We start from the raw sequence: 27,984 nt of genomic DNA on the forward strand, positions 1-27,984 counted from the left end.
GTCCCCCCTTAACCTTCTGCGCTCCAGAGAATAAAGACCTAACTTATTCAACCTATCTCTGTAACTTAGTTGTTGAAACCCAGGCCACATTCTAGTAAATCTCCTCTGTACTCTCTCTATTTTGTTGACATCCTTCCTATAATTGGGCGACCAAAATTGTACACCATACTCCAGATTTGGTCTCACCAATGCCTTGTACAATTTTAACATTACATCCCAGCTTCTATACTCAATGCTCTGATTTATAAAGGCTGTAAAGTCTATAAAGATATATAACAACCCTGGAGGTCCTGCTTTTCAACATTTTTCCAAGCTCTCTAAAGTCACGCTGCAGAATATTCATCCCCTTCTTTCCGACATCGTTTGTGCCGACATGCACTACCACTTCCGGATGTTCACCTTCACCCTTGAGGATTTTCTGCACTCTGTCCATGACATCCTGGATCCTGGCACCGGGAAGGCAGCACACCATCCTTGCATCCCGTCTGTTGCCGCAGAAACCCCTGTCCGTACCTCTCACGATGGAGTCTCCCACTACAATGGCCTTGCCTGCCTTAGGCCTTTTTGGTTTTGGCTCAACAGCCCTATTCACATCGCAAGCCAGTCCGCCGCTCACGTCTTCCGTCCCAACAGAGGTACACCACCCGGGGACGTTGGCATTCCATGCTTCCCTCCCTTTCTCACTGTCTCCCACCTTCTCTCTTCCAGTACCTTAGGTGTGACAATCGTACTGTAGGACTTGTCGAGGAACGACTCCGTTTCTCGGACAAACCGGAGATCATCAAACTGCATTGGCCATGCTCTCTACAACCATTGGGAAGAAGGTTACATTTGTTACCTCCAGGTTCAAAAATAGCTTCTTCACATCAACTATCAAGCTCTTGAACTGCACTGTACAACCAACCACAACCCCTACCTTGGCACTGAATTTCCAGACTTTGTATAAAGATTGTATCAAGATTGCAATATTGCATATCATTTATTGGATTATTTTTATTGTATATTTATTTGTTGTGCTGCTGTGTTAATGTGCTTGTGAAACCTGCAACAAGTACTGGGTGTCCACGTGGCGCACCGGTGGAGTTGCTGCCTTGCAGCGCCGGAGACCTGGGTTCGATCTCGACTATGGGTGCTGTCTGTAAGGAGTTTGTATGTTCTCCCCATGACCACATGGGTTTTCTCCAACATCTTCGGTTTCCTCCCACAGTCCAAAGACGTACAAAGGTGTGTAAGTCAATTGGCATGGTGTATGTGTAAAATTGTCCCTAGTGTGTGCAGGATAGTGTTAATGTGCGGGGATCTCTGGTCGGTGCGGACTCGGTGGGCCGAAGAGCCTGTTTCCGCGCTGTGTCTCTGAACTAAACTAAAAAAACTAAGTAAGGATTTTATCGTTTTGTTCCTAGTTCCTATGACAATTAAACACTCTTGACTTCTTTCACTAGATTCTGAGGGTCACTGCTGTCATTAAAGGATGTTCGGTTAATTACCTTTGTTTAATGTCCTTTGCAAGTAGCAAAACCAAAGAGACCTCAGGCATTATACTGGTGAAAATTGGAATCTTCTTACTTAACGGGACAATGATATAATATGAAGAAGAGAGGAAATGGAGTGCTCTTAACTAAATTAGTGACAATAGCAGAAAATAGACGTGGCAGAAATGCTGGTGAACGAGAGTAATACTTGTGGACTCAACCATTTGCCTAGTAATAAGCATAAATGGTCCTGAGGGAGAATGATGGTGCTTGGGGTAGGATAAAGAAAAGAGAGGTGCTCTTTAAAAAAGCGGCAGATGATATTGTGACAGGGGCCAGAGATATACGAGATATTATGTCTTAATTCCCCTACGGATGAGATCTCAAATGATGACGGTGAAAACGTGGTAGAGATATTATAGTCGGCATTATCAAAGATATTAAAGAGCTGCAAGTTTGCCACATGCAACAAAGGATAATGAAGAAACATTGTTGGATGGTCAGGCATAAGACACTGGCAAAAATATGTAATTTGCAGACTTTCATAGCATGGCACAGAGGTATTACTTACTCTGCTGACTGGCCATAGAGTTTAGTGATGAATCTGTGAAATGTTGAACTTAGGGGCAAGTACAATAGCCTGCAGTGTGGAGATGGTACATACAAATGTGAGGTAGCTCAATTGAAGCACAATTTTGAAATCAAGTCCATAGAAATAGTAATGACAATGTGCTCTTCTTTATTGTAGCCTAGTCACATGGACCTATGTGGTTTCAGCGTAAGATGTGAGTCACATGAGTGTGACAGGCTTGAAAGCTAGAAGTTGTATAGGCACAAATGGTAAGAGACATGCCAGCTAGTCACCCGGACTCAAAATGCCCATTCAGGCCATCAGAATGTGAGCCATATTGCATGGCAGTGCAAGTCCCCAATGAAAGTGACTGCTGGTACAGAAGGAGTCCCCACTTTGCCTCTAATGCAACAGGTCAACGGTATTACTAGACACAATGAAGGTGTATTATTAGGAAGTGGAAGTAGACAATAGGTGCAGGAGTGGGCCATTTGGCCCTTCGAGCCAGCACTGCCATTCAATGTGATCATGGCTGATCATCCCCAATCAGAAGCCTGTTCCTACCTTCTCCACATATCCCCTGACCGCTTTATTTAAGAGCCCTATCTAGCTCTCTCTTGAAAGTATCCAGAGAACTGGCCTCCACAGACTCACAATTTTCTGTTAGAAAAAGTATTTCCTCGTCCGTTCTAAATGGCTAACCCCTTATTCTTAAACTGTGGCCCCTGGTTCTGGATTACCCCAACATCGGGAACATGTTTCATGCTTGTCGCCTATCCAAACCCTTAATACAACAATACAACAACAATTTATTTGTTGTCATTTGAACCTCATTGAGGTTCAAACGAAATTTGGTTTCTGCAGTCATACAAACAAGTTGAAGAACCAAGACACAACACAATTTACACAAACATCCATCACAGCGAATCTCCTCCTTACAGTGATGGAAGACAAAGTATTATCTCTCCCCTGCACTCCCCATTCTCTTCCCGATATCAAAGTCAACGCCCCCGGCGGGCGATGGTAAGTCCCGCGGCCATTAAAGCTGCGCCGGGTGATGCAAAGCCACGCTCCGGGTCTTGATGTTGGAGCCCCCGGCGGGCGCTAACAAGTCCCGCGGCCATTAAAGCCGCGCTGGGCGATGCAAGGTCAAGCTCCGGGTCTTGATGTTGGAGCTGGCATGTCCCGCGGCCATTTAAAGCCACGCCGGGCGATGTAAGGCCCCGCTCCAGGTCATCCTCAACCTCGCAACTCGTGCGGGAAAAGTCGCCGTTGCGGAAGCCCCGAAAAGTGGTCTCCCACCAGGGACCCGCGAGCTCCCGGTGTTACCGTCCACCAGACCTGCAGCTGGAGCCAGGGTCGGGCCGTAGCAGCGCGCCACCACAGCTCCTCCTGTTCCGAACTCGGCCAGCTCCGCGATGGTAAGTAGTCCGCAGGCTCCGCGACTGGAGCCTCAGGTCGTTCCGGCTGGAGGCCGCTCCACGGTGCTAGGCCCCAACGACAACGGAGACCCGACAGAGAAAAGGTCGGGTCCTCCATACAGGGAAAATATTTAAAAAGTTTCCCCGCCCCCCCACACATGCCCAGTTAAAAAAAACACTATAAACTACACTCAAACGAGACAAGAAAATTAAAAAACAAAAGACAGACGGACTGCAGAGGCCGCTGCAACGTAATCTTATATGTTTCAATGAGATCCTCTCATCCTTCTAAACTCCAGAGTGTACAAGCCCAGCCGCTCCATTCTCTCAGCATATGACATTCCCGGCATCCCGGGAATTAACCTTATAAACCTACGCTGCACTCCCTCAATAGCAAGAATGTCCTTCCTCAAATTAGGGACCAAAACTGCACAGAATACTCCAGGTGTGGTCTCACTAGTGCCCTGTACAACTGCAGAAGGAACTCTTTGCTCCTATACTGAACTCCTTTTGTTATAAGGCCAACATGCCATTCGCTTTCCTCACTGCCTTCTGTACCTGCATGCTTACTTTCATTGAATAATGAACAAGGACCCCCCAGATCCCATTGTACTTCTCTTTTTCCCAACTTGACATCATTTAGATAACAATCAGCCTTCCTGTTTTTGCTATCAAAGTGGATAACCTCACATTTATCCACGTTAAACTGCATCTGCCATGCATCTGCCCACTCACCCAAGTCATTCTCATAGCATCCTCCTCACAGTTCACACTGCCACCCAGCTTTGTGTCACCTGCAAATTTGCTAATGTTACTTTGAATCCCTTCATCTAAATCATTGATGTATATTGTAAATAGCTGCGGTCCCAGCACCGAGCCTTGCGGTGCCCCACTATTCACTGCCTGCCATTCTGAAAGGGACCTGTTAAACCCTACTCTTTGTTTCCTGTCTGCCAACCAATTTTACTTCGGAGTCACGTGAGTGACTACGTGAAGAGCCCACTCAGCGCGCATGCGTGGCATTATGTTCAGCAGTGCAACAGCGGCGCATCGGGAGTCAGGCGCTCCCGCTACGGGGTGAAAGAACGGACCATCAGGTAATCTCTGAGGTCGGGTTTTCTTTCACAGGGAGCCTTCTGCTTTCAGGCAGAGAAGAAAGGCTCTAAAACAATTGTTTTGTCTCTTGGCAATGTTACAGTCACATAGACTGAATTAATTGTGAAGCCCCCGCTGGCCCACAGAGGGGCGTTCCATCTGGGGGGGGGGGGCAGCAACGAGGCAGTAGGACCGCTTACCCGGCGCTCCGCTATTCCCCGACACCGCGCTGGAAGTAAAGCCACGGAAGAGGCGTCCGGCCGGAGGCTTCTAACTTGTCGGACGGGGACGTCTCTCCACCCGCACGGGGGGGGAAAGACAGCCGCCTGAAAAGACCTGTTCCCCGCCCGACTCCACGGAGGAGCGTTCCATCTAGGGGGGGCAGCAACAAGGCGGTAGGACCGCTTACCGGGCGCTCCACTATTTCCCCGACACCGTGCCGAGCCCAGCCCACTAGCGCCTGAGCAGCGGGCTGGAAGTAAAGCCACGGAAGAGGCATCCGGCCGGTGGCTTCCGACTTGTCGGACGGGGACGTTTCTCCACCCACCCGGGGGAGAGACAGCCGCCTGAGCAGCATGGAGCGGCTCCTGGAGCAGGAGCTCCAGCGAGACGCGCTTCGTGAGGGGCGCTCTCGCAGGGGGGGTTCAGGCACTCCCTCCACAGTGCCTTCTGCACTGTCCATTGCTTCCTCCTTACCCGAGGGTAGCTTTGGTGACCAGGACTGGGCTGGTCAAGAAGAGGGGACGATGGCTGAAGATCTCGGGAGTATGCAAGGGGTGCAGGAACAGGAAGAGCTGCTAGGTGTGGTGGACCGCTACATGGCAACCCCACGTGCAGGAGGCCGTTAAAGGCCAAACCAGCGGCCAGCATTAACCACCTCTCCAACAGGCCCCTACAGGAGAGGTGGTCAATAAGGCTTTAGAAAACTGCAGCGGATCCTCAGGCTCCTGACGTCAGCCATCACATCGTTTGCTCGTTCCGTGGACAAATACGGAGATGACCACAACCTTCGTAAACAAATCATAAAACCTGCCATAAAATCCTAAATTTGCGGGGTTGTGCATACCCCAGCCACTGAGCCAGACCCACTGCTCTTTGGCAAAAACCTCACAAAGCATATGAAGGATATGGAAGAGGCTTTAAAAAACTTTTGGTCTCATGAGGGCAGGCCCGGGACGAGCAAACCAAAAACAATAATTCCTAAGCAGCAGCACCCCATCGCGTCCATCAGTCGACGTCTACCATATGGGACTGGTGTAAAGCTCGGGGTCCGCATTCTATCCCCGGAAGTCTTCTTTAGACCAGGGCCCATAGCGGACCCCATGGAAAATGCGCCACCCCCCAACATCACCGCCACGTCAGACAACGTGCAAGACTCGTTGGACCGGCAGGAAACAGAACAATACCCATAACCATGGAGGTAGGTGGGTCTGGTTCCTACCAGCATATAGAAAATAGGGGCTTAATACTAACAGGGGGGAGATTACACCTGTTTTAAGAAGCACGGGAGTCTATCACGAGTGATCAGTATATACTCAATGGCATAAGTGGATATAAAATACAATTCATACTAGAAAAATGGCCACCAGTTCAACATTCACCCCAGAGGGTATTTTCCCTCTCCGTTAGAGAAACGAGAGGGACAAGCTGAACTGGTGAGACTAATTGCAATGGGAAAACATGAACCCTTGGAATTTGTATCAAATATTCTTCACTAAACCCAAAAAAGATGGTGGATGTCACATCATCATTGACTTAACTTCAAATGTTTGTTAAGTATATACATTTCAAAATGGAAACGGTTGTTACTGCCAAACAACTAATTTCCAAAGGATACTTCATGGCAAGCATTGATCTTAAAGATGTTTACTATTTAGTACCATTCACAAGGATCATTGCAGATACCTGAAATTTACCTGGATGGGGCAGCTATGACAGTTTAAAGCGTTACCCAATGGGTTCACATCAGCCCAAGATTATTCACCAAGATACTAAAACCAGCTCTGGCAATATTCAGAAGACAAAAACATATTGTCATGGCATATCTTGATGATATCTTAAATAATAGTCAAGACCATGGAATTGACTATGTTAGCTGTATCAGCTACCAAACAGTTATTCGAAACCCTGGGATTGTCTTACATCCAGATAAATCTAAGTTGAAGCCATCCACAATCATGGAATACTTGGGCTTCACAATTAATTCAGTCTATGTGACTGTAACATTGCCAAGAGACAAAACAATTGAATTGGCACAATCATGCAACAATTTAATGATTCAGACCTTTGCACTGTCAAAACTTACAAAGAGCAAAGGTACAGGCACCAAAACGGCACACAGGTCATTATGATCATGTCATAAAGTTCCCCACTGAAGCAATATCAGAACTACAGTGGTGGGCAAAAAACATTTGGCATAGTTTCAGCCCTATTATCATCACTAACCCTACATTAGTTATCCAAACAGATGGCAGTGCTCGAGGCTGGGGAGCAACTAACTCTATATCCAGCACAAGTAGTAGATTGACTAACCCAGAGTCATCGTTACCACTTACACTGGGCATTAATTATCTAGAGATGTTGGGTGACTTTTATGGTTTAAAAGCATATGCACAAATATGTATCACTTGAATGTTCAGTTACAAATAGATAATACTACGGTGGTGGCCTACATTAACCATATAGGCGGCATAAAATCGATATCATGCGACAAGTTGGTCAACACAATTTGGCAATGGTGTGTGTCGAAAGACATATTTGGCTATCAGCAACTTACCTGCCAGGTAAGCTAAATACAGTGGCAGACACCAGGTTTTAATGACAACATCGAATGGATGTTAAACTCCAAAAAATTTGCAAAAGTTATCAAGCAATATGGCACGCCAGATATCGATTTATTTTGCATCAAGGCTAAATCACCAGGTACCTATGTATGTCGCTTGGGAACCAGACCCTGAGGCAGCAGCGGTAGATGCGTTCGCACTGGATTGGGGAAATTCTTCTTCTATGCATTTCCTCCCTTCTGCCTCATCAGTCGGGGACTACGCACAATACAAATGGACTCTGCTTCAGGTATTTTGATAGTACCCGACTGGCCTACGCAGCCATGGTTCCCAATACTCTATGACATGATTGTTGAAACTCCGATGGTATTCCCCAGTGACCCAGAGTTATTAACACCCAGTGTCGGGCACAAGCCACCCGTGCCATGAACAAATCAAACTACTGGGTTGCAGATTCTGCACAAACCACTTCTGGGACTGGGATTATCAGAACAAACCATCGACACCATGTCAGCATCCCTCCGAACATCCACTAAAAACAGCACTTGTCCAGCATCAAAAAATGGGAGAAGTACTGCTTGGATACAGGGACTACCTACTCAACCGCTACAGTTACCAACGTACTGGAATTCCTGGCGAACCTTCACCACGATGAAGGACTCAGCTACAGAGCCATCAACACAGCTAGAATTGCCCTGCCTGTCTATTTAAAACCAGCTCCAGGACAACAGGCCATGGGGTCCCACCCGCTGGTGGTCAAACTAATGAAGGTTATTTACAACTCTAACCCCCTAGACCAAGGTACACCCATATATGGGATGTCAGTGTGGTCCTGACATACCTCAGGGCATGGCCACCAGCCAGATCCCTCAACCTGGAACAATCTATGCTCAAAACACTCACGTTGATGGCACTTGTATCTGCACAGAGGGTCCAGTCACTACACCTATTGCGACTGGACAGCATGCTCACAGCTCCAGACCAGATCCCTGTCGTTATCCAGGGACTGATCAAACAGAGCAGACCAGGAACACCTAATCCAGTCGTAGAATTCCGGGCTTACCCGCCAGAAACACGATTATGTGCCATGACCCACCTACTATCCTACATAGACACAACCAAAATATTCGAGGGAGTTGAAAAGCCTTGTGGGTCAGTCATAAAAAACCTTATGGTCGGGTGACGAACCAAACCATTTCGAGATGGCTCAAGCAGGTACTAAAAGCTGCTGGGATAAACACTAACATGTACAAATTATATTCCACCAGCGCAGCATCCACGTCGACGGCTAAAAGAATGGACGCACCTATAGACCACATCCTGGCTACAGCAGAATGGTCGGGGGAAAGACCGTTCAAAAATTTTATAATAAGCCATTGGCAAAACCCGTTTTATTTTCAGAAAAGATTTTACAGACTGCAAATATTTAATTTAAGCCCAGGGGAGCAATTTAATTTCTTTGTTGTTATTGTTAAAAAATACCATTGTGTTTTTCTACAAACAGATTCATTGGCTGATTACGATAACACACTTCCTCCCTTAAGGACTTCGGCAGTGCGTGAAGTAATCGGACTGTGTAAGTAGTGTGTGAACAGCAGAACAAGAAAGAAAACTATTGAGTTGTCAGAATTCTAGATTAATTGATTGGTAGAATAGTTAACAAATTTTGCAGTTTATATAGCATTGCATTCGCTTTTTTTTCCCCGAATGACCTTTGACAAATCCCATGATTCCTTGCATTTATTAGAATACAAAACTCGCTTAGGAACTCTCTTAAGTGGCTTCCCCAAGTAAAACTGGCAGCCTGTTCTTACGTAACAATGGTGTCTGATCACTGCAGGTTACATGTAAGCATTTTTTTTTCCACACTGGATTCTAATTCTCATTTAATAATATTAATAATAATAATATTAATAGTAGTTCCTTCATACTTATTAGTGTCCAGGCATTCATAACCTAGACAGGTACACAGGAAAAATTATGAGGTCTTTGATGGGCAAGAAACCATATTTATTTTGTATTGTGAGAGATTGATATGTGTTGGGATTTAGAAAGACCTGTGTAAATCATTGAAATGCAAGTATTAAAGAGTCAAGACAGGTTATTTGTCATCTGCACCGGGAACAGAACAATGAAATTCTTACTTGCTACAGCTTTACAGGCACATTATTGCAACACAACAAACAAATATACAACAAATGATCGGTTATACTAGGTAACCAGATCAGTGCAAACCGAAGTGCGCAGTACAACCTTATACAAAGTCCATACTAGTTTTGATGTTGAGGTAGGTTTATGGTTAGGATTATGCAGTGCTGTTCAAGAACCTGATGGTTGAGAGGAAGAAGCTGATCTTGAACCTGAAAGTAACAGCTTCCTGCACCTTTATCCAGATGGGAGCAGCGAAAGGAGTATGACCAAGGTGGTGCGGGAATTTGATGATATTAGCTGCCTTATGAAACAGTATCATATTCCTGTAGATCTCCTCGAGGTTGGGTAGGTCAATTCTACGTTAAGATTCAAACAACATCTGCCATTTTTGCTGCCTCCTTTTTCCCCGACAACTTTTTCCTCGGTGCTTGAATTACCGAAGCAGGCCGTGATGCAACCAGTCAAAATGCTCGCTGTCTACCAAACAGCTGTAGATTTGGTAAATAATCTGGAAACTGGAGTTAGCCCATTTTGTAACGCTTCTGAGTGTATCGTTGCCTCATTCAGTTAAATTTCAAATATCTTCAACCCTGTGAGCGGAAATGATCACATGGAAGTTATTCAGAAAAGTCTATACTTTCAATTTTATTTTTAATATGTTTTATTATTTATTTATTATTTATTTTTTATTATTTTTTTGTGATTTTTTTTAATTTTTATGATATTGCCTGTAAGGGAAATTCATTTCGTTGCCTGAAATCGAGACAATGACAATAAATTTGAATACAATACAATACAATACAAATACAATACAATACTGCATATGTGGGTTGAGGCTGGTGACAATGATCAGTCCACATCCCATTCTTGTGAGCCTTGTCTTGAAAGGCAACTCCAACCATACCTGTGTGCAGTATAAACTAATCTAGTGTTATCCCAAACCAGTGTAAATATTCAAACAAGTTTAATATTACCAACGTATCCATGACAGGACACATCATGGATGAGGTTCCATACCGTTATCCAAATGGGAGGACTTATGCAACCCGACCCAGGAGCTGCCTCAAACATGTGTGCATGATTTTACATCTGCTCCTGGTAGGTAGAGGAGGTAGAGGAGCCAGAGTATGAGGTTGGTGCATCTTCCAGGAAGGCCGTTCTGGGCAGTGGCCTAAAAAAGACCTTTGTCCTGGTTGTACGGCCTTCAAGCTTTCACCAGCTTCAGTTCATCGTGGTTTGCTGGTGGGTGCGTAGGGGTGCTGCCGTCGAAGATGTGAGGTCTTGCGTGATGATGTGGCCTTCCTGAACCCGACGGCCACTCGTCGAGCTCCTGCTGCTGGGAATGTTGTTCCTGCACCCCCTGCACACTTGTGGTTTCTTCAGCCAAAGCCCTGTCTTCAGAGTCAACCCAGAAGTGTCGAGGGAGATGCATTATGCAATAAGGTGCTGTCATAGGCATCCCAGGACCCCCTGGTGACTAGACTCCATATACCGGAGCATGTCACATTGGAGCTTCTGATCCATCAACCGCTCCATGCGGGATATGCGATCACAGTTGCTCCCGCCGGCGGTGAGTCTTCACAGCCTGACTCGTCCGAGTCTTCGGCCTGTCCGACTTCTGCTTGGCTTTCCCACCAGTCTGAGGTGTCGATTCCGACTGTGCAGGTGCCAGGTCGGAGACTGCTGATCAATAGCGATCCAGGTGCAGTCTACAGCTGCTGACTGCCCGCAATTCCGCGGTCCTCCGCAGTCAGTCTGTATGCGGTCCATTCCTGTAACATATTCTCACAAAATAGCACAAAACGACCTTTGAGTAAGGAATTTACCTGCATGTCCTTTTTAAACCTTCTGCTGCGGGGCAACGCTCCTCCCGAGCCTGGTCTCGTGGTCGTGGTTTGTAACAGCTGGGGTTCCTCTGTGGTCCTTGTAGAAACATTTCCATTGCGGGTTATTTCTCCCCCGAGCTTTTTATCCGCGGTCCCTTATAACAGGGCTTCTCCACAGTGTTCTCCAGTCGGGGCTTTCTTCCCCCCCGATCTGAGTATCCCTGCAGTAACTGCAGCCGGGATATCCCCGCGGTCCCTATAAAAGGGATAGCCGTGAGTTACAAAGTCGGGGGGGGAACCTGCTTCGGGGCGGGGTATATGAAGCCGCTGGTTTAACTGTCAGCGGCACAGTAGGTCACTTACTGCCGTCCGCTCCTCACATCCCGCAGTCTACGGAGCGGGTTCTCAGGTCGCTCCCCGCTTCCCGCGGTCTCCGGAATGGCTGTCCAGGTTCCCCCAGCACCAATATGAAGACGCTGGCACCAACCGCCAGCGAATCCACCGCCGTCTGCTCCCCGCTTCCCGCGGTCTCCGGAGCAGTTGTCCAGGTTCCCCCGGCACCAATATGAAGCCACTGGCACCACCGCCAGCGAATCCACCGCCGTCTGCTCCCCGCTTCCCACGGTCTCCCGAGCGGGTTCTCCACCAATATGAAGCCGCTGGTTCTACTGCCAGCGGCTCAAAGGTGAATCCACCGTCACTCGCTACCCGCATTCCGCGGTTCCGGGCGCCTAGGTCCGTGGGCGGGATTCCCCGTGACCGGGGTTCCCTGAAGTTCGAGACTGGGGTTTCCCCTCCGTCCCGACTTTGCCCCGGACTTTTAGCAGGACCTCTAAGTAGAGGTTCCTGCAAGAAAATTTAACCTGAAAGTTTTTAAAAAAACTTACCTCAGGTCTTGTTGTTGGCAGGAGAATCACGTTCACCCTGCCAGTCGTCACGCAATGCGATAGACGATATGAGACGCATGCGTACTGGACGGGGTCTTCACGTACTCACTCACGTGACTCCGAAGTAAAATAGAATGTTGACCTCTCTTTATAAGGCAAACTACTCTGGGGGTGGCACATTGGTGCAGTGTGTAAAGCTGCTGCCTCACAGTTCCAAAATTCCATGTTCAATCCTGCCCTCTAGTGCTGACTGTGAGGAATTTGTCCCTATCATCATGTGGATTTCCTCTAGGCATCAATGATGTGCAGCTTGATAAGTTAATTACCCACTATAAATTGTCTATAGTGCACAGGCAAAAGGAGGAATCTGGTAGAGTTATGGGAATATAAATGTGTGGTGTGGTGGTGGAAGTTAATAGAATATAGGTGTGGTGGTGGAAGTTGATACAATAGTAACGTTTAAGAGGCTTTTAGAAAGGCATGGGCACACAGAGAATAGAGGGATATGGATCATCATATCCATTGATTAGGCAGATGAGATTAGTTTAACTTGGTATCTAGTTCAGTAAAGACATTGTGGGCCGAAGGTCCTGTTCCTGTGCTGCACTGCTTATGTTCTATGTTACCTTCTCCAGGAAGCAGCAGAGGAGCTTCCTCCCCCTCAGCATAAATGGGGCCCAGGTGCAGAGGGTGGAGAGCTTCAGGTAACTCAGCATCCACATCTCCCAGGACCTGACATGGTCACACCACCTCAGCAGCCTGGTAAAGAAGGCCAACTAGCGTCTTTACCATCTCAGACAGCTGAGGGACTTCAAGCTCCCCCTCAGGGTGCTCAAGAACTTCTACACCCATACTGTGGAGAGCATCCTGAGTGGGAGCATCATCACCTGGAAGGGGAACACCACCAAGAGGGACCAACTGGCTCTGAGGAGGGTGGTTCGCTCAGCTGAGCGGACCATCAAAACCACCCTTCCCAACCTGCAGGACATCTACACCAAGCGCTGCAGGTCAAGAGCCAGGATTATCCAGGACCACACTAACCCCAACAACAGACTGTTTTTCCTGCTGCCCTCAGGGAAACAGTACTGGCTGCTCAGGGCCAACACGGAGAGAATGAGGAGGAGTTTCTTTCCCCAGGCCATGACTAGGGGAGATTATGTGTTTGGCACGGACTAGAAGGGTCGAGATGGCCTGTTTCCGTGCTGTAATTGTTATATGGTTTATATGAGACTGCTGAACGAGGACTGAGTGTCACCCCTCCCCCCAGCCCCCCAATGCCCAAACCCTCCCCACCCTCCTCACCAGCACCTGCACCCCCGCCCAGACCCCCCGCCCCGCCTCACCACCATCAAACACACTCACACACACGCACACGGGACTGAACTGGATGGAACATGCTGTCATCACAGGTGTTCCACGGCACTTGTCACTTTGCTTGTAACAGCACTACTTGTTATGTGGTATATTTATGGGTATGTGTTATATGTGGGTAGTGGGTATTGTTTTATGTGGGTTATGTGGAATCTATGGGGTACATATTTATTATGTGTTATATGTGGGTATTGTTTTATGTGGGTTATGTGTAAGTGGGGTACCATGCACAACTGGACAGGCACTTAAGCATTTCACTACTGGTTATACCTGTATAATTCAGTATGTGACCAATAAACTTAAACTTGAACTTGAACTAATAAAATGGGATCAGTGTAGGAATAGTATCTATGGTTGTGGAAGAACAAAGAATTTAAAAGAATGAAGGAGAATATCATTGAAACTTAAGGGAGGAGGGGTCAAGAGAGACTGCATTCACGGTTCACTTATCACCACAATTTCTAAACTGGATTTTCAGGTTGGAGAAATCCAGGCATGTGTTATATAAAGGTTAAAAAAATGCAGATATCTTGAGGAACTCAGTGGGTCAGACAGCATCAGTGGGAGGAAATGGACAGTCAACCTTTTAGGTCAAAACCCTTCACTAAAATGAAAGAGTAGAGGGAAAGTAGCCAGTATAAAATGGTGAGTCAAATGGCGCAAGCAGTAGGTGGATGCAGAGGGTCGGCAAACCTCTGAAGAAGGATCTCGACTCGAAATGTCATCATTCCTTCTCTCCAGAGATGCTGCCTGGCCCGCTGAGTTACTCCAGCATTTTGAGTATCTTTGGTGTAAACCAGCATTTGCAGTTCCTGCCTAAAAATAGTGCAGAGGGGTTGATTATACGATGCAATACAGCTTTATTTATCCCAGAAGGGAAATAAATCTGCCAACAGTCATATAAATACAAAAATGCAAAATGGGAGAGTAAAGGTCTCCGTTATTGCCGATTGTACATTATAACCGATTGTATGCTATAACCGAATAAGGAATAATCATTGTCTAAGTAGTGGAAACGAACAGCTGCAGATGCTGGTTAATACACAAAAAGACACAAAGTGCTGTAGCAATTCAGCAGATCAGTGAAAATCTCTGGGGAATATGAACAGGTGATGTTTCTGGTCTACACCATTCTTCAGGCTCTCGGTTTGGAACTGGGCATGAAATCCAGGAGAGTTGACAGCCCCGGCCTGCTGGCGGCTGGGAGAAGCGAGGATTGGCGGAGACATTGGTCGAAGCCCGCGGGGGAAGGTGGGAGGGCTGGAGTGCAGGTAAGTGTTAGTGGTGGTGGTGCTAGGCACGGCCTGAAAAAAGGGCGAGGAAGCTGTGTGAACCAGCGGTATAGGCAGTAGGTCCAGCCCGGAAGGGTCCGGGGTGGCGGTGCAGGCCAGGAGAGGCATCGCCAGTCCAGCATGGTGGTGAAGGTCAGTAGGTCTGTCCACTATGACTGAAACTCGTTATAAAGAGCTTCTTCTTATTTCGTGTCCATCTTCCATGTTTTAAATGTTGACATCGCTGTCATCGTCCGTCCTGAAAAGGACGCAAGCTTCCGGCGACAATCAGTGGGAGCCATCACGTTGCAATAGATGATGGTGGTAGCAGAATTAGCTCAGGATACTTCCAGTTTTCAGCCCCATGATGTGGACGCCTACTATGGGGCCTATAAAGAGCTGAACAAGAGGTATTGGCAGATGGGCACAACAGGGGTGAGTAGTGCAGGTAAGGGGGGATCGGGTGGGAGAAGTTATTCAGCTGAACAGCACAGAAGCACGCCCTTTGGCCCAGTCTGAAGAAGGGTTCCAACCAGAAACATTACCTTTATATTTTGTCCAGAGATGCTGTCTGATGCACTGAGTTACTCCAGCATTCTGTGTCTACCTTTGGCCCACCTTATCCATGAAGGCCAAGCTGGAATATTGGGATATTCCCATTTGTTTGCATTTGCCCATATCCCTCCAGACCCTACCAATCCATATATCTGTCCAAATGTATTTTTAAAAGTTGTAATTGTGCCCACTTCGATAGCTTCCTTGGGAAGCTCATTCCAAATACAGACATCCCCCAGGGAGAAATGTGAAGGAGGGAGGGAGGGAGAAGGTACAGGGTGATAGGGAGCTGGGCAGGTCAGGTGACAAGACTATACGTGAGAGGCACATGATTGCAGGAGACAGAATGGGGCAGAGGGGGTGTGGGTTATCTGAAAGGGAGAGTTCAATATTTATGCCATTAGACTGAAGACTACGGGCATAGTCACACAGCATCAAAACAGGCCCTTGGGACCAACTTGCCCAACTAGTATCTGCCTCAACTACCTCCTCTGGCAGCTCGTTCCATATACTTACCAACCTTTGTGTAAAGAAGCTGTCTCTCAGGTTCCTATCAAATATTCCCCCCATCACCTTAAACCTATATGTGCATTTACTCTATCTACTCCTCATGATCTTATACACCTCTATAAGATCACTCCTCATCCTCCTGCACTCCAAGGAATTAAGTCCGAGCCTGCTCAACCCCTCCCTATAGCTCAGGTCGTTGAATCCTGGCAACATTCTTGTAAATGCTCCCTGAACCCTTTCCAGCTTAACCAAAACTATGAAGGGTCTCAACCTGAAACGTCACCCACGCCTTCTCTCCAGAGATGCTTCCTGTCCTACTGAGTTCCTTCAGCTTTTTGTGTCTAATCAAACCAGAATGTGGCTGCACCAATATCTTGTGGGACGGTGCTTAAAAAAAATATGAGAGCCCTGCAAGGTGTATAATATTTTTGACACTGTCATATGCCTTTCTTACATATGCTGTCACAACGCAATATAGTCTCTAAACAACCCTTCAGTAATGTTCCTTGCCCTCCATTTCAGAATAATAATGTTTTAAGCCGATAACCCGACACTAGCACTGGCAATAAATAAACAAGTGCAGCTTTCCAGCCCCGTATCTCATTGGCCATGCTCGGCAGCAAATTGGTGTCAATCTGGTGGACCATCTTCCTCTAGTCGTGGGGGTGGGGGTGGGGGATTGGGAGGGGCCTCACAACTGGGACACCTTAGGGCCTCTCTTCATCTAAATCCGGCCCTGAACATGTGTTAAGAGAACAACATTTGGGTCCTGTGACAGGAGTAGAATTATGCCGTTCCACCCAATTAGTCTACTCTGCCATTCAATCATGGCTGATCTATCTTTCTCTCTTAACCCCCTTCTCCCCGGAACCTCTGATATATGTACTAATCAAGAATCTATCTATCTCTGCCTTACAAATATCCACAGACTTGGCCTCCACAGCCTTCTGTGGTAAATAATTCAATATGTTTCAGTGAGGTCCCCCCTCGTTCTTCTAAACTCCAGCGAATACAGGCCCACTGCAGACAAATGCTCGTCATAGGTTAACCTACTTATTCCTGGGATCATTCTTGTAAACCTCCCTTAGACCCTCTCCAGAGCCAGCACATCCTTCCTCACAAATGGTGCCCAAAATTGCTTACAATATTCCAAGTGTGGCCTTACCACCGCCTTTAAAGCCTCAACATTACATCCCTGTTTTTGTACACACGCCCTCTTGAAATAAATGTTACCATTGAGTTTGCTATCTTTACTACTGATTCGACTTGCAGATTAACTTTTTGGGAACCTTGCACCAGCACTCCCAAGTCCCTTTGCACCTTCAATTTCTGGATTCTCACCCATTTAGAATATAGTCTATACCTTTATTCCGACTACCAAGATGCATGACTCCACACTTTGCTGCATTATATTCCATCTGCCACTTCTCTGCCCACTCTCCAAACCTGTTCAAGTCCTTCTGCAGAGTCCCTGCTTTCTCTATACTTCCTGCCCCTCCACATATTTTCGTGTCATCTGCAAACTTTGCCACAAAACCTTCAATCCCCTCGTCTAAATCATTAATATAAAACGTGAAGAGTAGGGGCCTCGCACCGACCGTTGCGGAACTCTACTCGTCACTGACAGCCAATCAGAAAAAGCTCCAATTAGTGCCACTCTTTGTCTTCTGTCATCCAGCCAACCTGCAATCCATGCTAGTATCTGCCCTTTGATACCATGGGCTCATTTTCCTCAGCAGCCTAACGTCTGGCACCTTATCAAAGACTTTCTGAAAATCTAAGTAAACAACATCTTCTAACTCCTTTTTCCTGCTATTTACTTCTTCAAAGACCTCAAGCAAGACCCCCTTTACAAAGCCATGCTGACTTCAGCCTATTTTATCGTGAACCTGTAAGTACTCCATAACCTCATCCTTTATAACCTATCTATCTCTATTACACTAAAACTCTTCCCTTTGTTCTTAACATTCTAAATGTCTGTGTGAGCCAGGGTTGTGTTGGGTTTCTTTTAATCTCCTTAATTTGTATCTTCTTCCAAACGCTTGGCTACAGCCTTCCTATTTTCACACATACGACTCACATTTTCTCCGCCAACTGGGTGCATATCTTTCCGTCGCATTTCAACCTATATTTAAAGTTACTAACCTTTTAAAAACAGCTTCAAAATATTAACATTTCAAAGTTCTAATTTTGAAGGAAAAAATGCCGACTGACATCACAATCAACTCGCAAGGCACGACGGGACACTCCGCGCGGGAGGGGCACTCATGCTCTCCAACGACATTTTCAAGCTCGAGGCTTGGGATGAGGCCATGACTGGCGCCGAAAAAAAAGGCTCCGGTGGAACCAAGGACGAGCCGCGGTCAGGGTCGTCGAGGCCCGACCGTGGGCCAAGCCAGGTGACTGAGCCTGGGCTGGAGCAGAGCCTGGATTCAGGGCTTGGGTTGGGGCCGTGCCTGGCGCCGATAAAGAAGCTGCCAGTGCAACCAAGGACAAGCCGGGGTCATAGAAACATAGAAAATAGGTGCAGGTGGAGGCCATTCGGCCCTTTGAGCCAGCACCGCCATTCATTGTGATCATGGCTGATCGTCCTCTATTAATAACCCCTGCCTGCCTTCTCCCCATATCCCTTGACTCCACTAGCCCCTAGAGCTCTATCTAACTCAGGGACGAGCCCGGAGATGAAGTCGGGGCCCGGACTGGAGACCATGCAGCGGCTGAGCTGACGGCTGCAGTCTACAGCCAGAACCGGGCTGAGTACGAGAACCAGGCCGAGTTCCAGGCATGGCACTGCCCTCTCTGTCTCTCTCTCTGCCTCTCTCTCTCTCTCTCTCTCTCTGCTCTCTCTCTCTCTCTCTTTCTGTCTCTCTCTCTCTGCCTCTCTCTGTGCCTCTGACACCCCTTCCTGCACCATCGCTGCATTGATTGGCCGGGTCCGCTGTCAGTCACAGGCCGCACTCGCCTCGCCTGGCGAGGAGAATATATAGCTGAAGGAGCGGAGTGAGTATCACTAATGCTCCGCTGGCTGGAGTCCGACCCGGGCTTCTACCAGTTGGGGTTCTATGCGGCGATCCAGGAGGCATCGAGAGAGAGGCGGTGAGGCCTCGCGATGATGGGGCAGCGGTTGCGGTGGGGCTTTGCCGAATTTCAAAATCCATGGATAAATCTATCTTCCTCATTATTCATTTTTTTCCTGTCTCATGTCTGGTGGGGGAGAAAGGGGGATCGAGGGAGAGGAGTGGGGGAGGTAGGGAGTGGGGAAAATTGAGAGAGGAGGGCAGTGGGGTAGGTGAGGAGGGATAGTGTGGGGATAGTGGGAGGTGAGGGGTAGGAGGCCGGTATGGAGTGGAGAGGAGTTATGGAGGAAGTGACTGACGGTAGGAGAAAGAAGAGGGAGAGAGAGGTGAAGGAGGGATGGGGATGGCAAGAGGATAGGGGAAAGATCCTGGGGAGGTGAGGAAGGAGAGTGGGGGGGGGGGGGGGGGAGGGAGAAGAGGGGATAGGGAGAGAGAGGGGAATGTGGGAAGGTGAGGAGGTGAGGAGGGAGAGTGGGGAGGATGGGGAAGGGGGAATAGAGGGAGAGGAGCGGTGGAGTGTGGGAGGTAGGGAGTGGGGAGGGCAGTGGGGGTGAGGAAGAATAGTGGGGAAATAGAAGGAGGTGAGGAGTGGGGGAGGTGGGGTATAGAGCGATGAGGGTGGGGAGGGGAGAGGAGTTATGGAGGGAGAGAGGGAGTGACTGAGGGTATGGGAAAGGAGAGGTGAGGAGGAGAGGGGAAAGAAGAGGGAGAGTTAAGAGGGGAGGGAGTGCTAGGAGATGAGGGGAAATGTGTGTGTGGGTGTATGTCATTTTGCCTTTGAAACGTATCTCTTTGAAAACCAGATGCAAAAAACGCAGAAATTTTAACATATTTCGGTTGGGATTTAACTTATGATTTCGGAAATCAACTGCTCTCTAAATTCGGTCAATTATTTCCCCACATTTTGAATGTTCACAAATCTAACTTTTTAAAAAATAATCGCCACTTGCCAGCTGCTGACGTCACAATGTCCACATGCCCACCAATCATTGATCTCCAGATAAAGCATAAAAATAAGTTTAATTTGACACCTAATTCACTTTCATATCTTCAGTATTAAAAACGTTATGGTCATTTTCATACTCGGAAATTAGCATCTTGTTCCCTATTGCTTTTCCATTGACTTAACACAAAACCTGTGATCGAGGACAGTCAAAAGCCCATTACATTTTTAAACATTAAGAGAACTGAATGAAATTTTCAGTTATTATAGAGTGAATCTATTATAGATTCTGAAACAAATATAAACCATCTTACTTGGATGACCTGAAATTAAAGCATATAATTAGTTAACCTAATTGTAGCTAATTACAAAATTGACCGTTGTAATAAACACCCAGACTTCCTAGAAAATTCAAAAATGTGATATTCTCAAGATCAGAACTTTAATATTATTGTATTATATGCTGTAAGTCTGTAACAGATAGGTAAATAAATTAAATTTCTAGCAATAGACCAAGTCTTTATGGAGAAGATCAGTTGCTAGCTGGTACATTGGCATATCATAATCAGTAACATCATCATACTCCTCAGATTGTAGCCAATAAGCAACTCTGTACACCTTGTTTTTCCTCAACTTTTCAATTATTTATTGTAAACTACAAGCTTTTGCTCTTCAAACCACACATGACATACCTTTCTGTCCACTACTTTCCCATTAAGAATATCCTGTAGATTCCATTTCTTAAGAAAAGGATATATTTTTTTAATAGACTATGTATCCAAATAACAAACTAATCCCATTCACACAAGAATTCAAAATATAACATAATTTTTAAATCTCACTGTTATGAATTTATATCCCAGATGGAAGGAATTTAATGTTTAATTCCCATAAATTAATCTAGAAACATTCACCCAAAATATAATCAAATTATTGTTTTTCGCACAATGCATGTGACTCAAACTGTTTATTTAGTTTAATAATAATGATCATGGAGAGAGAGAATAACACAAAATATAGAGAATGTAGACATATCTCTGGAAAAAATGTGCATTTTAATCATCTTGCTTATGGAACTTGATCGATTGGAATGTTGCATTTGCGGTGAATTTGACCCCCATATCGGCAGGAAAAACATTGCCGGTTCGTATGGTGCCCAAATCACATTTTCGCAACGTAAAATTAGATTAAAGCCATCCCAAGAAGCAGGATTATGTGTAAAATAGACTACTTACACTTTGTTTCATCCCGTTCTTGCGATCCGTCACATTGTAGTCGTTGAGGGCGTTCGAAGTTGCTTTTTATTTTAATTCAAATATTAAATTGTCCAGCAATTTTTTTTTTTAAATACAGCTCGAACTAACTAAACATATTCACCAATCAAGACATGATATATACCACAATGACATGTAGCAAAATTATAATACAGTATCTCAACTCTTTTTACACATTGCAATGAATGCAATTTCTATTATTTCTTTCCACTTCCAAACAAAAATGTGATTGGATTATTCAGCGTATGATCAACCTCGGTGAGACCAAGCGCAGGATTGGTGATTGGTTCGCACAACACCTCCACTCAGTTCGCAATAACCAACCTGATCTCCCGGTGGCTCAACACTTCAACTCCCCTTCCCATTCCGAATCCGACCTTTCTATCCTGGGCCTCCTCCATGACCACAGTAAGACCCACCGCATATTGGAGGAGCAGCATCTCATATTTGCTTGGTTAGTTTACACCCCAGCGGTATGAACATTGACTTCTCTAATTTCAGGTAGTCCTTGTTTTCTCCCTCCTTCCCCTCCCATTCCCAGCTCTCCCACAGCCTACTGTCTCCGCCTCTTCCTTTCTTTTTCTTGTTCACCCCCCCCTCCCTCCCCGACAATCTGAAGAAGGGTCTCGACCCGAAACGTCGTCTATTCATTCGCTACGTAGATTCTGCCTTACCCGCTGATTTTCTCCAGCTTTTTTGTCTACCAATGGGATCCCACCACTGGCCACATCTTCCCATCTCCTCTTCTGTTGGCTTTTCGCAGAGACCGCTCCCTCCGTAACACCCTGGTTAATTCGTCCCTTCTCACCCAATCCATCCTCTCTCATAGCCCGAAACGTTGCTTATTTCCTTCGCTCCATAGATGCTGCTGCACCCGCTGAGTTCATCCAGCACTTTTATCTACCCTCTCCTGGCACTTTCTCTGGGAACCGCAGGAAATGCTACGTTTGTCACTTTACCTCCCCCCCCTGAATCCATTCAAGGACCCAAGCAGTCTTTCGAGGTGTGGCAGAGGTTCACCTGCACCTCCTGCAACCTCATCTATTGCATCCACTGCTCTAGGTGTCAGCTGCTCTACATCGGTGAGACCAAGCGTAGGCTTGGCGATCGCTTCGCCCAACACCTCCGCTCCGTTCACAATAACCAACCTGATCTCCCGGTGCATCAGCACTTCAACTCCCCCTCCCACTCCGAATCCGACCTTTCTGTCCTGGGCCTCTTCCATGGCTAGAGTGAGGCCCACCGTAAATTGGAGGAGCAGCACCTCATATTTCGCTTGGGCAGTTTACACCCCAGCGGTATGAACATTGACTTCTTCAATTTCAGGTAGTCCCTGCTTTCTCCTCCCCTTCCCAGCTCTCCCTCAGCCCACTGTCTCCACCTCTTCCTTTCTTCTTCCCGTCCCCCCCCACCCTCACATCAGTCTGAAGAAGGGTCTCGACCCGAAACATCGCCTATTTCCTTCGCTCCATAGATGCTGCCTCACCCGCTGAGTTTCTCCAGCATTTTTGTCTACCCATTCACACAAGTTCTGTTATCCCACTTTCCTCACCCACTCCCTACACATTAGGGGCAATTTTACAGAAACAAGTTAACCTACAAAGCCAATGCGTCTTTGCGATGTGGGAGGACACCCATACGCTTGCAGGGAGAATGTGCAAATTTAACACAGACAGTGCCCGAGGACAGGATCGAACACAGATCTCTGGCGTGTGAGGCAGCAAGTCTACCAGCTGTGCCACTATATTTTGTTTTCCAACACACAAAAAATTATACGTTGATCACTTTGGTTACTAAAAAAATGAAAATATCCATTTTCAGTTTTAAATCTCCAAGTGACGCTATGTACCCCTTTATAGCTACTGTATGTTTTAATTAAGTTCAAGACTATGACCATAAAGTTGTTGCCTAAAAGTGCCAGAGACCCGGAATTGATCCTGAATATGGGTGCCGAATGTATAGTTTGCTCCTTTTCCCTTTGATCACATGTGTTTTCTCCGGGTGCTATTGTTTCCTTCCACATTCCAAAGGTGTGCAGGAACCTATTTCAGACCCAACCCAAAACGTAATATTTTCCTTTTGTCCAGAGATTCTGTCTGACCTGTTGAGTTACTCCAGCTTTTTGTGTCTACCTTCAGTTTAAACCAGCATCTGCAGTTCCTTCCTACACACACAATACCATACGATAGAACGTTATTAATCCCAGGAGGGAAATTGTGTTTGTGTGTGTGTATACACATTTATATATTTATATAGTTATATATTCATATATAGATATACACCGTTTTGTTTTCTCGTTTATACATTGTTTACAGAGTACTATGTTTACATATTCTGTTGTGCTGCTGCAAGTAAGGATTTCATTGTTCTAACTGGGACGTGAGAGACTAAAACACTCTTTTCTTGACTTACTCCGCTAATGTGTGGGATAGAACTAGTGTACGGGTGATCGGTGGGCCGAAGGGCCTGTTTCCACGCTGTATCTTTAAATTAAACTAAAAACACTAAAACCAAAGGGAGTCTAAAGAAGAGTCTCTACCCGAAACGTCACCCAATTTCTTCTATCCAGAGTTGCTCGCTGCTCCATGGAGTTCCCCCGCACAATTAATGCATGGAATAGTCTTCACCATAGTTACCCAACCAGATGCAACTAAATTTAAGGTGCCTCTTTTTTCCCCCAAGAACCCTTTTTTTGCTTAAGTCCAAGTCAAGAGTCAAGAAAGTTTTATTGTCATGTGTCCCAGATAGGACAATGAGATTCTTGCTTGCTGCACCACAACAGAATATGTAAACATCATACAGAACAGGAGAAAAATGTTAAGTGCGTTTATATACCATAGACCATATACATACACAATAAACAGATAAAATGCACATGTTGTTATTGTTCAGCCCTCCACCACCTCCAGTTTAAATTCCATTTAGAATATTTATGGAGGACCAGGAAACCAGAAGCAAGAGTTATGCCAGGGAGTTACTCCAGATCCAGGGTCAGGGAGTGATTCTGCGTTGGTTTTCAGCGGTCTCGGCGAGGCGACGACCGGACAGCTATGGCGGCCAGATCTCCCACAATTCAAAGCGAGGGAGAAAGTGTCCAGCGCCGACCAGTTGCCGTGGCAGTGCGCATGTGCAGGGCGGCCGGTGATGTGCTGGCCGTGGTTGTGCGCATGTGCAGGGGGAGGATGTGCTGGCTGTAGCAGTGCGCATGTGCAACCTGCCGTGCCGGCGGATGAGGAGCGAGCGGAGAGCGGAGGTCCGGACACGGATTCGGATTGCGGGCGGAGACGGAGAGTGACAGAGAGTGACAGAGAGAGAGAGAGAGAGACAGAGAGAGAGGGAGAGAGAGAGATAGAGAGGGGGGCCCGCCCAGGGTTGAACAACAGGAGTCCTGCCTTGGCCGGAGGCCCCTAGATCTCGAGGCCCTAAGCTTAAGCTTGTCAAGCTTATACGTACATCCGGCCCTGCACATGCTGTTCTTCTGTGGTATTCCACACCATAGTGAGGCTCTGTGATTGGCCTCACTCTGGCAGTTGAAGATAGACCTTTGAGATTGGGTAGAGGAACTAAAATGGCTGGCAACCAGTAGATCCAAATGGTCAAAGTGGACAAAGCGTAGGTGCTCGACAAAGAGTTTTCCCAGTTATATAAAGGTACTAGGAGAAAGGGAATAACAATATTAAACAGGGTTTACACGCTGATCAGGCACAATCTAACTGAATGGTTAGATTGTTAGAATGGGACAGAATGGCCTGCATCTATTCTCAAAACTGGACAATTAAATTACGGGCTTGATAAACAGGAACCTAAGCATGGCTCTGGAGGAAACTCCCAGTTTAATTAAAACTCAAAGGCCAATGCTTCAAAACAGAAAGTGAAACATATGGAAATACTCAGTGGATCGGTCAACAGAACAGCCAACCCTTTGGGCTTTCAGTTCACATCAGAACAGATGCAAATTGTATTCTTGATGAAATAGCTGATGAAACTCAAATGCATCTGTTCTCCCCACAACATGCTGGCTGGCTTGTCGTTGTTATCAACCCATTCTCCTTTAATTAAATTAAAGGACAATGCGTCTGAAAAAGGGTCTCGGCCCGAAAACGTCACCTGTAAGCGAGTTCAATATTCCGAAAAACTCAAGGAATCAAGGGATGTGTCAAAGGTCACTCGCAATAAACATTCTCGGCAGCTGTCCTGGATCATAGTCAGGATCAAACTCGGGTCTCCGGCGCTGCAAGCGCTGTTGAATTGCTACTGGACCGTCCCCATCCCCTCCCAAGTGTCCCATCCGTCCATTGGCAGCCAGAGATATCCGGGGTAACCCTGGACTGACTGGACACCGGCCGGGTGTAGTGGCGGCCCAGGCTTACAGCCAGCGCAGAGAAGCGCTAATTCCACTGCATTGGGCCGGTGTCCCGTCAGTCCAGGGCTGTTGGTTAACCCGGCGGGCCACTCGAGAGGAGGCAGTCCAGTAACAATTCAACAGCGTTTGCAGAGCCAGAGACCCGCCTTCGATCCTGACTAGGGATAAAACGCAGGTCTGTATCCATGCAGCAGCACAGCTGCCAAGAATGTTTATCGCGAGTGACCTATGACCTATGACCTGGGCATGCCAGTCGGAATACCGAACTCACTTATTCCTTCCTTCTCTCCTGAGATGCTGAGTTACTCAAGCTTTTTGTGTCTCTCTTCGGTTTGAACCAGCATCTGCAGTTCCTTCCTACACAGACTCGTTTAATTAAAACTCACTTGTTCCTACGCTCGCCGGCTGCCTGGCGGAAAGAAGCGATCGTGTAACAAGCCAATGCACATTTTTTTTTTAAACACAAAATCGCTGCCTCTGATTATAGGGCAGTTTTTTTTAACCAGGAACAACTGCGGAGCGACCACGCCCGTCGGCTGCACGCAGAACGCGGAGACTTGCTTGGACTCGTCCACCTGCCGCCGGGAGGGAGGGGAGGGAGAATAGAGGCAGGGAAATAAAGCAAATAGACACCAATATCTACAGTCGCACGACGTGTTTTAGTGTTGCTTTACTGTAAAAACATTGCGAATGAATTGTGCGTTGGGGGTGCTCGTGTTATGGTCAGTGAGGTGGCAGTAGGCAGCCGGCGTCCCCCGGCGGTGTCGCGATGGTAGCGGCGCAGCTTCCGCGTGGGGATCCCCGGGCTCAGCTTAGCGAGCGGGACAGCGGCAGCAATGGCTTATCCTGGATACGGGGCGGTAGGTAACGGCGCTCACTCGCCCGGCACAGAGCAACCGACCGACTGACTAACGCACCCCGGGGCTCCTCCACATTGTGCACTCTCTGCGAAGCACCGAGCTTTTGCAGGAGCACCGGTTTCCCTGCCGAACGATTCTCTGACTTTCACAAAGGCTTTTTTAAAAATTTGAGCAAAGAGTTGGAGGGGGCGGGGAGGAGGAAGGAAGAAACAGTTTTCGTTATAACTCGCGCATCTGGTGCTGATTTGTTGGAGTTCTATGTTCGTTTAAATGTTTAAACGCTTGAAAGTCCAGGAGTTACTGCATTGGATTTGATGATGTAAATGTTTTCATTTTTTCGTGGTGGGAGCGCCCGAGACAAGGCCAACATTTGTTGTTCATCTCTAATTGCTCTTGATAGGATTGGGATTTGCCACCTTTACCTATGATACATAGTTTCTGCATGTTCATCTCGGGAGCCATCGGTAGCCCTATCTGAGCCAGCATAGGCAAGTATTGCAGATTTCTTCCTCTGCAGCCCATTAACTAAATTTAAAATCCACAGCTGCTTGGGGTGAGATTTGAGAATGCATATGTGGACTGTTGGTCCAAAATCCTAACCGTTACAGTACCACTGTCCCCGTGTTGTTGGGCAAAGAACATTTATGAACCTTCTGCGTCCGCGCCGACCTGCTTCTGCTCCAATTCTGAGCTGGCTGATTAGGCCGATGCAAAACCTGTAGGCTCTGCCACATGAAGTGTTTGGTGGTGTAGGTGGGTGGTTTGGGAGGTGCTGCAATTAATTCTTCCGTGGTTTATACTGGGCTTTTTATTACTCTTGATGTATGTCCTTGAGACTCATGGTGCCATCTTAAATGCTGCGCCACTTTGAGCAGAAATGGGCCAGGCTTTCTCCCAAATCAGTGGGAATATTACACTTTTTTAAGTAGGCCTTCAAAGCATCCTTGAATTGTTTCCTTTATCTGCCTGATAATATTTTGCTGTTACAGTTTGGAGCAGGGTATTTGGTTTGAGTGCCTGATGTTTAAATAGTGGAGCTGTGAGTGGGCTTCATTTCACATGACCACATGAAGAATTGCTCTTATCTCTCTCCCCCCACCCCCTTTTAATGTTGTGTTAACTGCAGCATAGAGCAAAGAACAGGCCCTTCAGACCACATTGACTGTGCTGAACTTGATGCTGTTAAACTAATCTTTGCCTTTACATGATACACGTCTCACCATTTCTGCATATCCATGTACCTATCCAAAAGTTAAATGCCACTATTTATATGCTTCCTCCACCACCCCTGGCAGCATGTTCCAGGCACCCACCACTCTGTAAAATAAAAAAAGGTCTAGCCTGTCTATGCTTCACATAATGTTACATACTTCCATCAGATCTCCCCTCAACTTCCAATGTTCCTGACAAAATCATTCAAATTTGTCCAACCTTTGCTTATAGGTAATACCCTCTAAGCCAGGCAGCATTCTGGTAAACCTCTACTGCACCTCTCCAAAGCCTCCACATCCTTCCGGTAAAAGGACAACTAGAAGGTCCAAATGCAACATAACC

The 27,984-nt window shown here is 46.8% G+C and overlaps 1 protein-coding gene across 3 annotated transcripts in view; it reads left to right on the forward strand.

Annotated features, from left to right (window-relative positions):
• The window catches only part of LOC129709442 (sorcin-like), a 199,970-nt gene that overhangs the window by 132,657 nt on the left and 39,329 nt on the right, over positions 1-27,984 (forward strand). Inside the window, exon 2 of one of the 3 annotated variants that reach the window (XM_055655856.1) lies at positions 26,380-26,430. In XM_055655856.1, coding sequence (XP_055511831.1) covers positions 26,407-26,430 — 24 coding nt within the window. In that variant the 5' untranslated portion in view covers positions 26,380-26,406. Of the gene's footprint in view, positions 1-26,289; positions 26,431-27,984 lie in introns of those variants that run through there. The other 2 variants (XM_055655864.1, XM_055655848.1) reach the window with 2 other exon arrangements.

The sequence above is a fragment of the Leucoraja erinacea genome, chromosome 2 (assembly GCF_028641065.1).
Source record: "Leucoraja erinacea ecotype New England chromosome 2, Leri_hhj_1, whole genome shotgun sequence".
Classification (NCBI taxonomy): Eukaryota; Metazoa; Chordata; class Chondrichthyes; order Rajiformes; family Rajidae; genus Leucoraja; species Leucoraja erinaceus.